The sequence below is a fragment of the Aotus nancymaae genome, unplaced genomic scaffold (genome assembly GCF_030222135.1).
Source record: "Aotus nancymaae isolate 86718 unplaced genomic scaffold, 86718_ANA_hifiasm-v0.15.2.pri h1tg000032l_0, whole genome shotgun sequence".
Taxonomy (NCBI): Eukaryota; Metazoa; Chordata; class Mammalia; order Primates; family Aotidae; genus Aotus; species Aotus nancymaae.
Genome location: NW_026988445.1, coordinates 11,792,479 through 11,806,681, shown reverse-complemented (window position 1 = coordinate 11,806,681; position 14,203 = coordinate 11,792,479). Strand labels below are relative to the sequence as shown.

The window sequence follows — 14,203 nt, the reverse complement described above, 5'->3', positions numbered from 1 at the left end:
TAACTTTTAAAAATTGCCTCCTCCAAGCCCAGTTTTTTCTTGATCTTAGTTCTACATACTGCTCTTAATATTAGTGATTTGGGCATTGGATGTGTGGGATGATCTTGCTTATATTAAATTCAGAGTCTCATTGTTCTGAGGTTTCTAGGATGTAGTATAGTGTAATAGCAAATTCATAAACTTCAGAGCTTATGGGTCAAATCCCACTTATATCACTTACTTGTATAACACTGTGGACGTGTTGCTTAGCCCGAGTTCAACTTCCCCATGTAGAGTAAAACCTACTTTATGAGGCAGCCATGAGGACCACAGTAACATCTGTAAAACACACAGTACAGTGCTCCAAAAGACAGTAGCTATTAATGTTATGTTAGCAATAGAGCTCCATATTCTTTTGTGCATGAAATACAAAGAAAACAAGTAGCACTGGTAACAACACATTTATTTACGTACCCTGTTGTGTGACCGGGAGGTGTTTTTCACTTTCCAATAATTGTTTTGGTTATAACAATTAAAATTCCAGAAGGTAAACTAGTAATTTATTGTTGCTCATAAGCATAGGTAAACAGACATGGTACCACAATAAAGGAATCTTAAACACATCTAACCTTTTGGAATAGGTCTGAATATGGACAAATACACTTTGCCAGTGGACCTAATAGATTACCAATATGCTTCCAAATCTCATAGTTCTCTTCAGACACAACAGAAAAAATCTGGATTTAATTTTTAAACTCCAGAAATTTAACCAAGATGCTTAGGAAGATACAAAAGGCTGACAGTACTTAAGCCTGTCGTATTTACCACCAATGTAACTGTATTGCTATTAAAAGTAAAATCATGGTAGGGAGCAGCCAACTAACTGCTAGTCTAATTTTATAGATTTAGTATTTTTTGAAAATAAATCACCTCAGATGGCAGGCTATACAAGTTTAAAGTAGTTTTAACTTAACCTTTTGTGTACTAGTTAAAGCAATTCAGATAGATCCCAAGTCAAAGAACTGGACAGTGTATCAAATTGGGTTTCATATCAGAAATCAGCCATTTCTAAGTAACTGCATCATACAGGATGTTTTCTTTCAGACTGCCTTTTATTCCTGGCTTCAAATCTTACTCACAGCATAGATTTTTAGAGAGTTTGGTAAGTGTTAACAAATGGGTACTCATTGCTAGAGCAGGATATAAGAATGTGTTGATCACCAAGTATGAGATTTACATTACATTAAATTAAAATTATATAATGTTGGAAATAGACAAGATAGGGAGTTCCCAGATCCTAGAAAATATTATGGCTAAGGAAATAGAGAACTCAAGAAAGGAATCTACCTCCAAGAAACTAATTCAGTATAGTAAAATAGAATTAAGTGCCCTGTCTTAGGAAAAAAGTTTATTAATAATAAGGAACAACTGGGACATCATACATCGTTTCTTTGGAGATTAAAGTGCAGGCTATGAAATGGCATATAAAATAATGCATAAAATAGTGCAATCTTAAGGTGCCATTATTTTTGTTTATTACACATAGCCTAGTTTGATGTCAATTTTCTCTCAAAAATCCAGCTGTAGTGACACCTTTTAGCTTATTTATTTAGGCATTACTTATACTCTGTTTTACCCACCTTTGGGGCTACATAGAATATTTTAACATTTTTAACACGTAGAATAACTGCGCATACATCTTGTAACTACTAAATAGAGATTAAGGCAAGCCCCTGTAAAGTTCAGTATTCCAAAAAACATTTTACAAAAAAATTGCTTCTGAAATCAGTGGCTTTTGACCTGATGGCACCCCAATAGTCTTTAAAAGTAAGTATAATGACTCTCAATACATTTGTGTTTGCCCCATTATTTCCAGGCTCTGTACAGGAGTTTGAAAAAACCAGGTTCTATAACCTCAGAATCTGTGAAAACCAGATAAGCCAAGTGCATGTGGGAGATAAGCAGAGGATCTGGCTGGGGTGGGGGTGAGGCCAGCCCTTTTCATTGCTTAGGCATGCCTTTTCACATTGTTATCCATGTGTAGCGCTGTACCATAATACATTTATATGTGGGAATGACCCATTAAGATGGAGACATCTACGAAAAACAGCCAAGGAAGACGAAGGGAATACTTTAAGAAATGTTGCACTAAGACAACGCAGCATTAACAACACACAGCATTTAGATAACTGACTTAAAATGCAGGGCAGAATGGTTCTCTCAGGAGGTTAATTTACAGTTTTCCTGTAACATAAGTATTAGCTGATCAAAATAATCTGCGGTTAAACCTTAAATACCATTATGCTATCCATAAGTAAGCAAAATAGCTGTCAAATAACTGTCCTAATAACTGGTGAAGGCAATAGCCTAACATGTTTTAGCTAAATAGCCTAAGATTTAAGATTTGAACAACGGAACTGTAGTGCTTTATTCTCCTACTGGATGGAACATTCATGCATTAACAAGTACAACGAATTAGCTTTATGAACACATGATTGTAAGTGTATGCAACAGAAATTTGGATTTTGGAATAGAAAATCTACCTTCTAATAGTGTGACTGCTTATTACAAGATGCTTATTACAAGAGAATAAGCAGTTAACTAATGGAAGACTATATAGATATTTAGGCTATCTAGATGTAGTTTAAAAAGAAATTCAGGGAACTTTTAATAGTTCATGAACGACAATTAAATAAATAAGTCTGGGGCTGTATCCCTTTGATGCATACGGATCACACTCTGTAAATCTGTAAACACATACTTTAATAAGTAAAAAAAGTCTTCCTATTATTAGAAAAGCAGACTAGTAGAGGCCCTGGGTATTCCACCAGGCCGCCTCTAAAGATACAATAATATGGCTAAATACTATGATTACAAAAATGAGAAGTGCTCAGAAAATGAGTTCCAGACAGGGACTTTTATGGATGACCTTGGCTGACAAATGTTTTTTGGAAATTGTTTTATTTTAAAATTACCTTCCCAACAAACCATGAAACACTCGGATGTTATTTTATGGTTTTTCATTGAAAACATACTACATTGTAAATGGAATTTCAAAGTCAGACATAGAATTGATCAAAGTCTAAGGACAATATTATGTAAGGACAATATTAAAAATGGATAGAAAAAGCTTCATTTGGTGAGGTTAATCTAAAGGATGCATAACCATGTCATGTTGGACGGATAAAAAAGGTGATAACCTTGTGCTTTTATTCAACTAGGGTACTTACCAAAACTTTAGGTTTTATACAGGTGTTAAGCTTCCACCTGGAAAGGGTAGTTTTCTGTATTACACCTAAATTTACTTTAAATAACTGCAGCCCAAGGCAACAGTTGTTTAAAAGAACTTAACAGTCAAATTGCTACATAATTTAGTAAATTAAAATACAATGAAGACAGTGATAATTGAATGTCTCAAAAATATACAACTGGGGAGAACCACTGTACACAGTTTGGAGGTTGTTAAAGTGACCACTCAGGTTGAACAGTGCAAGACATGCTTTTCCAGTTACAAGCTCGAAACAGGAGTGCAAACAAAATTAAAGCTTTTGTTTAAAGTTGTGGGATAAGGAAAGCTTGAAACTAATATTAAAAAGCTTCCCTCAAGGTCATCCCCCAGAAATGAAATAATCAAAATGCTTTTTCATGGTACAATTTTCCTCAATGAACTTTGCTACAATGACAAAACTGCATCCTGCAAGTCGAGTCCCCTACTCACTTGCCACATCTGATCGATGAGCACACAGTGGTGAGCAAAGCAGAATACTAGCTCCCAGAGGTCCAATATTGATAGAAAGAGCCTTGGAATTTGGGGTTCTGCCTTAGCCAGTGTACCTGAACCCTACAGAGAATAAAGCAATGGGCTTTAATAGTCGCTTGTTCCTATAAAACTGGAGGACAAATGGACGAACAATTTCCCCTCTAGAGGCAAGCTGTTGCGGTGGAAGATGTTAAGCGCTTAAATAAACTCAGACGCTGCTTAGAGTGGAGAAGTAGAGGTTCAAGATCAATACCAGTGCAAGAGCTTTTTAAGTGAGTTGATTAGGCAATGCATGCATCCATCCATGCAAATGTAGGACATGGCCCCCAAAGAGAATTGAAAACATGTATAGCAACTGGATAAGTTCCTTGCCAGTAGTTTATAAAAATATATAGTCAATACTGTAGAGGCTCCTTCTACAGTCAATACTATGGAAGTCCATTTTAGTTACCCATTACTTCAATACCAAAAAGCATTAACTACTTTTCAGACATTCCAGACAAAGGTCACTTATAACAAAAAGACTTAAAAACAAAAACAAAAACAAAACCAAGATAGTGTCCATTTAAAAAGTAGGGCTTTTCTTTCAAGTGAACAGGACATTTTCTGTATTAAACTTAACTTCTAGTCTGTCAAGACTGGGTTTAAGATCCTTATGTATGTGCATATATGCAGAAACAAATTAACTTACTTTAAACATTAACTGCACAGAAAAAAGTTAACTCCTCAAAACGTGATAGAACAGGTCTGGTTAGTACAAATCTATTGCAAAGTAAAAAGATTCTGTGCATCAGTTCAATCAGGAAAAGCGGGAAAAGAATGTCCCAACCATAAAAGTTCAAGTTTAAGTTATGTTGTGAAAGCCTAGAAGCTTAAAGGACACCATGTTGCTCAAGGTATCCTGATATGCATAACTGCTTAAGCTACTAAGCCATGTCTTCCTCTGGAACTAGAACCACATTCCAATTTACTTTCTATTCCGAAGACGTTTAGATTTCCTAAGAGAGTCTATGGCTTCCCCAGCCTTTTTTCGTTTCCGAGGGGACTCCTCATTCTGCCCAGACCCTGAGGAATTTCCTACAGCACTTTCCATTACTTCTCGTAATTTGCGTTCTAGCTCTGCCAACCGTGCGTTCTGTTCACCTATGATCTGGGTCTGCTCTAGCAGTTTCTGGTCCTGGTCTTGAAGTTGTTTTTGCTGTTCTTGCACTTTGGTGCGAAGCTCAGAAATTTCACGCCTGAGAACAGTCACGCCAGCACCATTTGTTTTAACCTGCTGCTGGAGTTTGGTAACCTCTTGTCGTGAAGGGTTTTGCTTGGAGAAGAGCTGCATTGTCGTTAGGGCTGCAGACGGTCCTGGAACTGTGGAGGAATAATTTAAAAGGGTCAATCACTTAAAATATTTCCCTACCATTTATTTAAAAATGGTATATCTTTATTATGTCACTTCTGATAATTTCCTTTTCTTTGCAATCCACTTGGTCTAATTAATGGGTTAATCATCCTATTTTAATACCTTATTTTAACTATAAATGAGTTTCAATTCTGATTCTCCTGCTCAAGTGGCAGTATGTAGACTGCCAGCAAATATGTATGTAGACTACTGCATTTAATGGCATAAAGTTGAGTTTAAAATATTGTAAAAACATGTTTAGAACCTAGTAAGAAAATACAAGTAATAAAATTAGAAAATAATTATTTCCTATCTAATTCACATAATGAACATAAACATTCAAGTCAGAAGCACAGACCTACAGGTTGCACATTTCTAATCCAAAAATCTGAAATCCAAAATCTGAAATGTCTTGAGCACCAACATGATGCTCAAGGAAATGCTCATTGGAGCATTTTGGATTGTGGGTATGTGGATAAGAGATTGTGGAGCCAGTAAGTGTAATTCAAACATTCCAAAATCTGAAAAAAGCTGAAATCTGAAACACTTCTGGTCCCAAGAAATTGGGATAAGGGATACTCAACCTGTATTGTGTTCTTAAGTTCACTCTGCACTTAGTTTTATGCAAAGGCTTCAACTTTAGCCAAATGATAGGGACTCCATCAAAGAGTGGGTTACATCATACATTATGATCACAAAGAACTCCTGACATGGTGTAGGAGGGCCTTGGACCTATTTTTTAGGAATAATAGGAATGTAACAAAGGCATAAAAATAACTATTTTAAACATTTCATTTAAACTTATCTACTGAAGGTTTTCTAAAAGAACCAGATGGGTCCATTCATACCCTAAACCCGTCATGCTAATCTTCTTGCACATCTAAATAACCGTATTTCCTTTATTGATGCATTCTTTTTTCCCTCTCTGCTTATCAGTATCCAACTTCTACTTATTCACCAAGGCTCAAATCAATCCTTACCTCCTGTGATGTTTCAGTCAGACCAGTCAACAGTGATCGTATCTACCTTAAAATTGTTTCCCTGCCTCTCATCTTACATTTAATTGGATATTGCCTTAGTTGTCTTGCCTATGATAATTTAACTTCAAGTCTGGGTGTATCTTACCTTTTGAAATAGTAAGATCCTTGAGGGCAGACACCACGTATTACACTTCTTTTTAGTCTCCACAGGACACAGTACAGTGCTGTGCGCATAATAGGTACTCAATAAATAGTAGATACATTAATGCCAAGATATGTAGGCTTTATTACTGAATTACAGAGAGCCACTCAGTTGCCTCACTGAGTACTGCAGGGAGCTGACTAATCTGAACAAAACAAAAAGTTTTTATTTAACTAAGTTCTTTCCTAATTTAAAGTACTTGCCAGAGTTGGATATATTAAATAATTTAGTCTTTCAGTAGATAAAGGCACACATCTTTTAAGAGCCAATATACTTACACAAAACAGTTATTTAGCACAGATGAAGTAATATTGTTCAAAATAGCATATGAACCCTGTCTTTTAAAGTAGCAGTTAGACACTTTGGGGGCTGAAATAATTAACCAAATATTTCCCTGAAGAGTTTTTGGCATTTTATCTGGTATATTTGTTTTTTAAAAAATGAATATTAATTCATCAGAAACAACAACAAAAAAATACAGTCCTCAAATTACAATGGTTCAACTTAATGATTTTTTTTACTTTACAATGGTATAGAAGTGATAGACATTCAGTAGAAACTGTACTTCAGGTACCCACAGGACCATTCTGTTTTTCACTTTCAGTATAACAGAAAATAAATTCGATAAATTATACAAGGATGCTTTATTATAAAATAGGCTTTGCTAGATAATTTTGCCCAACTGTAAGCTAATGTAAAAGTGTTCTGAGCATGTTTAAGGTAGGTTAGGTAAGCTACGATGTTTGATAGGTTAGTGTATTAAGTGCATTTTTTGACTTAATATTTCTACTCAATATTTCTACTGATGCGTTTAGCAGGATGTAATCCCATTGTAAGTTAAGGAGCATCTGTATGTAAGTTTTCACCTGGAATTCTATTACTTTTTTTTTTGAGACAGGGTCGCACACCTCAGCCTCCTAAGTAGCAGGGGCCACAGGCATGTATGTGCCACTAACGCCCAGCTAATTTTTAAATTCTTTATAGAGATGGGGTTTTCCATGTTTCCCGGGCTGTTCTTGAACTCCTGGGCTCAAGTGATCCTCCCGCCTCAGTCTCCCAAAGTGCTGGGATCACAGGCGTGAGCCATTGCGCTCTGTCCAGCAATCCAATTTCTTTCTTGTTGTTTTTTTTTTCTTTTTTTTTTGAGATGGGAGTTTCGCTCTTGTCACCCAGGCTGGAGTGCAGTGGCACGATATTGGCTTACTGCAACCTCCGCCTCCTGGGTTCAAGCGATTCTCCTGCCTCAGCCTCCGGAATAGCCGGGATTACAGGCATGCACCACCATGCCCAGCAAATGTTTGTGTTTTTAGTAGAGATGAGGTTTCACCATATTGGCCAGGGTGGTCTCAAACTCCTGACCTCAAGTGATTCACCCATCTTGGCCTCCCAAAGTACTGGGATTACAGCTATGAGCCACTGTGCCTGACCGGGCCCAGCAATTCTATTATCTAGTAAGTTTATTGTAAGTCAATATGGGCATGTGCAAAAATTTAGTCACAAGACTGCTCAGACTGTTTTTCAGAGTATAACTGAAAAGCTAGAAACAAGAAATGTGCCTAACTAGTGGATCAGCTGTACAAGTTATGGTTGATAATCTAATCGCATTAAAAATGATGCTGCCAATAAACAACTACTAACACAGAAGAGTTCAAGACACTTGGTTAAGTGGAAAATAAACAAGAGGCGAGTTACAAAACTATGTACAAACATGATTATAAAGCCAAGATACCTGGAGGAGAGCCCATGAGTCTTCCAGACACATCTGATCCTGGTAATTTCCTCTTTAAAATTGGAACAATCTTTTCATCAAAGTACTCCATTGCCATGGAGGATATATCCCTTAATTCTTGAAGTACTTCATGAGCTCGTTGAGGGGCTCTGGTAGAATTGACATATCTCAACACGCGATAAATCTCATCAATCACCTAAAATAATGAATTTTCATTAGCACTTTAGATTTTTCTTTTTAATAAAGAAAATAGCTAAAAAGGCAGATAAGTAAAACTGTTTTAAAACCGCTTGTTCTGCAATTCTGGCAATGACTTGTAGGGTGATTTAAGTGATGTATTGGCCACTGATGAATACTGCCATTTGCAACACATGGCTTTTGGGCTTGTTATAATACCTTTTTTTTTTTTTAAATGGAGTTTTGCTCTTGTTGCCCAGGCTGAAGTGCTGTGGTGTGATCTCAGCTCATTGCAATCTCTGCCTCCTAGGTTCAAGTGATTCTCCAGCTTCAGGCCTCTAGAGTAGCTGGGATTACAGGCGCCCACCATCACACCTGGCTAATTTTTTTTTTTTGTATTTTTAGTAGAGATGGGGTTTCATCATGTTGGCCAGGTTGGTCTTGAACTCCTGATTTCAGGTGATCCACTTGCCTTGGCCTTGCAAAGTTCAGGTATTATAGACGTGATACTTTACTTTATACTTGTATTTATTAAGCACCTTTCATGTATTGGTATTGGGGCTGAAGAATCAGGATGAATAAAATAAAGCTCCTGACCCTGAAGGAAATCACAGTGTAACTGGGGAGATATATGTGTACACAAGTGATACAAACAGGGTTATACAAATTGCTACAGACACTAGAGAGCTAAACTAAGAAATGAAATCCTGTATGGGAGCTGGGGTAGGGTTGGAGATTGCACAAACCCATATTTAATTAATCCTCCAAACCTGAATCTGTTCTCCTAAGCTGCAGGAACTCAGCATGATTTCTCTGCTCTTATGCTCTATCCTTTTAAGTTTTGTTTCTCTGAGACTTGTTATGGATTGGAATGAAGTCTCCTCACTTCCTTGTCATCACTAAAAGGTAGCAGAAGATCCTTTTTTATTATGGGGAGAACACCTAACTCTCTTGCTGGAACGGTAAATAAACCTTCCTTAGGGATTTATGATCTCAGCTTTCATCCTTGTGAGGTTATTTTAATTCTTCCCATGGCTTCAGTATAAACCTGAAGATAAAATTCCTGTTTCTTCTAAGATGGAGTCTCACTGTGTTGTCCAGGCTGGAGTGCAGTGGCACAATCCTGGCTCACTGCAACCTCCACCTACAGGGTTCAAACAATTCTCCTGCCTCAGTCTCCCGAGTAGCTGGATTACAGGTGTGCGTCACCATGCCCAAGTAATTTCATATTTTTAGTAGAGACCAGGTTTCACAATGTTGGTCAGGCTGGTCTTGAACTCCTGACTTCAGGTGATGCACCCTCCTCAGCCTCCCAAAGTGCTGGGATTACAGGTGTAAGCCACTGTGCCCAGCCTAAAATTACTATTTCTAAAGAACCCAATCTGGATGACATCTACTCCAATGGGCTCTTACCTCATAAGAACTGAGGGTTAATCAACCAAACCATTCTGTCACCAAAATCTCAAACAACCTGGCATCCCACATATTCCTCCTACTGCATTTATCTAGCTTGTTCCCAACTCTGGATCAATCTTATAGCCCACCTTCCCTTCTCCTTTACTCAGGCTGCAGAGCACAGCCAGAGAATCATACAATCTTGCAGAATAGTATCAGGACAAATTCATAGCCCTTCACATTTTCTAGACTCTCAGCATAATGTGATGATCTTTGTCAGTGGAGTATGATATGTGCTTAATAAATGTCAGCAAAATCGAACCTTAGGATGTGTCCTTATCGTAAGTCTGAGAAGACATCACAGGTGGGCCTGGAGAACTAAACAGGAACTGGCTTGGGCCGAGGTGGTGCACGTAGGCAGATGCAATGGAGATGAGATGTGCTGATTTTGAATTACGCGGGACATGTAGGCGATATTTGCTAGCAGGCAGCTTGAGATACAGGTTGGGAGTTCAGGAGAGGAATTTTGGATGACGGCTAATTGCCAAGGGAGAACACATTTATTTCTGGCAATATTATTATATTATGAACTTACTTTAGAAGATAACCCTTTGCCCCTATAAAAACTTACTGAACTACTATTTTAGGAATGATTACATACATATACACATATATATATATGAAAAATGGAGTACTTTCCCTTAGACTTACAATTTAATTATGTAAGCCTATCATAACTTGTAAGATAAATATTATTCAAGCATTAATTGAGTTCTATGTACTTGTCACTTTTCTTCCTTTTTTTTTTAAAGTTGGAGTTTCACCGTATTGGTCAGGCTGGTCTTAAACTTCTGACCTCAGGTGATCCACTGTGACCAGCCGTACTTGTCACTTTTCAAAGTACTGAAGTAAAAAGTAGTAAATAAGGATGACAAGATAATCATTCTCATGAAGCTAAATTAAACAAGAAAATAATTTAAAGGAGTGCCACATGGAAAAAAGAGGGTAATGATAGTTTCTACAAGGAAAGGAGGGAATAACATGAGACAGGTGGTTGGGAAAGGCTTCTTTGCCATTTGTAAGGAAGACTGAATGATGAGGAAGAACTGGTCAATTGAAGATACGGGGAGAAAAGTGACTCAGGTAGAAACAGTAATGACAGTGGCCCCAAGGTCAGTGTCAGCTTGGCTTGTTCAAGGAGTTCAAGGACTAGAAATAGACAAATTTTATATATACATGTATATATCCAAGGAGTAAATATTTGTAGAAACTAGCAGCTCAAAGCTTTAAAAATTATATAATATTTATACATAATTAAGAAATAGTTATTAAAATTAAAAATCTAAGCCAAAATAGAAAATCAGTATTTAAGGGTCCTTCACACTGACTGATATTTCATGTATAGCGATAGGATATTAATTGACCCATAGTAGTTTTTTGTTTATCAAAGTTTTATATATGGGTTATATATAGGAAAAGTTCCACAGTATTCCATATATATATATATTTTTTGAGATGGAGTTTTGCTCTTGTTGCCCAGGCTGGAAATTCTCTTGCCTCAGCCTCCCGAGTAGCTGGGAATATAGGTGACTGCCACCACACTCAGCGCATTTTTGTATTTTTAGTAGAGATGGGGTTTCATCATGTTGGCCAGGCTGGTCTCAAACTCCTGACCTCAGGTGATCCACCTGCCTCGGCTTCCCTAAGTGCTAGGATTACATTGTGAGCCACCAAGCCCGGCCTTCCATAATTTTTTAATGTTGTCCCCAAGGCTAATATGTTGCATCTATAGATACAAACTGGCCATCAGCCCTTTGAACTAAATCAAGTCCCCCACCTTTTTGCCCCAGGGCTTTTGCACATTCTGATCCCTTTCCTGTAATGCCATCCCTGTATATCACACTTCAAATTCCTTAATCATACATGAGGTCACAGTAACACTGTACTTTCTGAGAAGTCTTTTCTGAACCCTCCTCCAGTTTAAATCATGTTAATATCTTCATCCAACCCTTTATTTCCATTCAGAATACACATTACAATTTGTAAGTACACCTTTCTGTTAATTTCTGTCTTCCCTATAATGTAGTATAAACTCTATGACAGAAGAGATCACAACACGTTTCACTGTCAGATCCCCAGACCCTAGCAGTGTCTGGCACATGGCAGTTAATAAATCAGGGGTAAAGATAGTTAAATATATTAACATTAATTAATACAGCTAAACAAAACTGTTTAAGGGCAAATGACTGGGTTAAATTCAACACAAGAATTTGTTTTTTGGCCGGGTGTGGCAGCTCATACCTACTGTGCCAGCACTTTGGAGGCTGTGGTGGGAAGACTTCTTGGGGGACAGGAGTTTCAGAGCAGCCTGGGCAACATAGAGAGCTCTGTCTCTACAAAAAATTTAAAAATTAGCTGTGCACAGTGGCACATGCCTATAGTTCTATGAGCTATGATCAGCCCAGGTGACAGGGCAGACTGTCTCAAAAAAAAAAAAATTATTATATGGTTTTTCAGAAGTCAGATAATTATGTTTTGAACACAAAGGTCATATGAACAAGATTTCTATTGAGAGGAACTTCTTTCTTCATAGAATATGGACTAAACAAAAAAAAAAAAGAGAAGAACTTCTAAAAATACATAATACTTAAATGAAAGACCCATAAACAGCCAACCAAAACTCAGACTGTAGTAAGTTCAATGTACAAGCAAAGTGCTGTGTAAAAACAGAGTAGAGATAAGATCTGCTTCAGACAGTTGGGTAGGTCTAATGAAGGACACGGTAATGAGGATTAAGTAAAATTTCAACAGGTAAGGGAAGTGAGAGCCGGAGGAAGGTATACCTGGCTAAAGAATGTGGAACTGAGCACGTGGATGATGTGGATGGATGGGTGAAAGGATAGCAACTCAACATTTATACAGTAGTTATGCAGTACTATCATGTACCAAGCATTTATTCTAGGGTGTTTTTGAAAAACATAAATTATACAATTAGTCGTTTTCCATGATCCTTCAGAATAACTTTCATACCAAGATATCCTATAGGAATTGCTAACTGACAGTAAATTATTAGGTTGGTGCAAAAGTAACTGTGGTTTTGCCATTAAAAGTAATGTGAAAATACATCTATAATTTGTGAAATACTATCCTTACTGTATTTAGTCTTCTAACTATAGTGTAAAAGCAAGTTAACTCTTCCCATTTGCTCCAAGTCTTCCATTAAAAAAGAACATTTTAAAATCTTACTGTATAGAGAGATTATTTTAGTCAAATGGGATAATCTATGTTTTCAATAAAATTTCAAATAATCCCTTTTCTTTATATAAAAGGTTTAAGCAGAGGACAAGGTGAAGGAAAATAAGGGAAGAAAAGTGTGTGTGTGAGAACCACACTGTTTCTACCATTCAGAATTTTAAGTGACCGCCATGGTATATATTACCAAAGCATGGTATTTACCAAATTTTCAAAATAGTTCATTTTCTGAGTAGATTTAATAATTTTTTTTTTGCAAATTACATTAACAAAAATGTAATGGTATGAGTCTTGAGGTCTAGTAGAAAAACCATAGGCCTTAGGAAGGTCAGTTACTCTTACTGGCTGTTCCTACACCTTTCAAATGATATGCCACATGCTGAACCTTACCCAGGCTGTCAATAATAAAATAGTCAGTCCCTTTGTATCCTCAGGGGTTTGGGTACAGGATTCCCATTGCCAAAATGTGTGTGTGCTCAAGTCCTTTATATAAAATGGCATAGTATTTGCATATAACCTAAATCACCTCTAGATTACCTACGCTATAAATACCATGTCAAAACTATGTAAATAATTGTTACATTGTATTATTTTAAAATTCATATTTTAAAAATAGCTGTTTTTTTAAAAAACTTTTTCTTCTCTAAATATTTTCTATCCATGGTTGGTTGAATCCATGAATGTGGAACCCACAAATACAGAGAGCTGACTGTAAGTTATAAAAAATATTTTTTAGTTTTATAAAAGTACAGTACAGGCTATACCTGGTGGCTCATGCCTATAATCTCAGCACTTTAAGACACCTGTAATCTCAGCACTTTGAGAGGCCACGGGAGGCAGGAGTTCAAGAGCAACATAGCTAGAAACAGTCTCTACAAAAATTACAAAGTACACTATCACATTTCTAACACACAGTAGAGGTACCATGCTTATGTCTAAAGTGGCACAGTAACAAATTATATACTATGAATATCATTTGGCCTTTGGACTATTTTAAGTGAGAAATAATCTTTTTAAATCTACTGTTTAGCAAACAAAGCTCCTGTTAGAATACTGAACCTCATAAATTCTCATTTTCTATCTGTGTTTTTGTTGTACTTGAGATTTCCTTAACTTTCCCTTCTCCTCCTTTTGTTTTTTTAAAATTTTTCTCTATATTTAAAATTTTTAAGTGCATTAAACATTTTCTGAATATTCTTTTTCTTTTTTTTTTTTTTGGAGATGGAGTCTCACTCTATTGCCCAGGCTAGAGTGCAATGGTGTGATCTTGGCTTACTATAACCTCCACCTCCTGTATTCAAGTGATTCTCCTGCCTGAGCCCCCCGAGTAGCTGAG

General features: G+C 36.8%; 1 protein-coding gene across 1 annotated transcript in view; it reads right to left on the bottom strand.

Annotated features, from left to right (window-relative positions):
* Positions 1-424: 424 nt before the first annotated feature.
* The window catches only part of FBXO28 (F-box protein 28), a 45,093-nt gene continuing 31,314 nt past the window's right edge, over positions 425-14,203 (bottom strand). Inside the window, exons 4-5 of the mRNA XM_012459753.2 lie at positions 8,044-8,239; positions 425-5,101 (exon numbers count right to left, since the gene is read on the bottom strand). Of these exons, the coding sequence (XP_012315176.2) occupies positions 4,707-5,101; positions 8,044-8,239 (591 nt within the window). The 3' untranslated portion in view covers positions 425-4,706. The remainder of the gene's footprint in view (positions 5,102-8,043; positions 8,240-14,203) is intronic.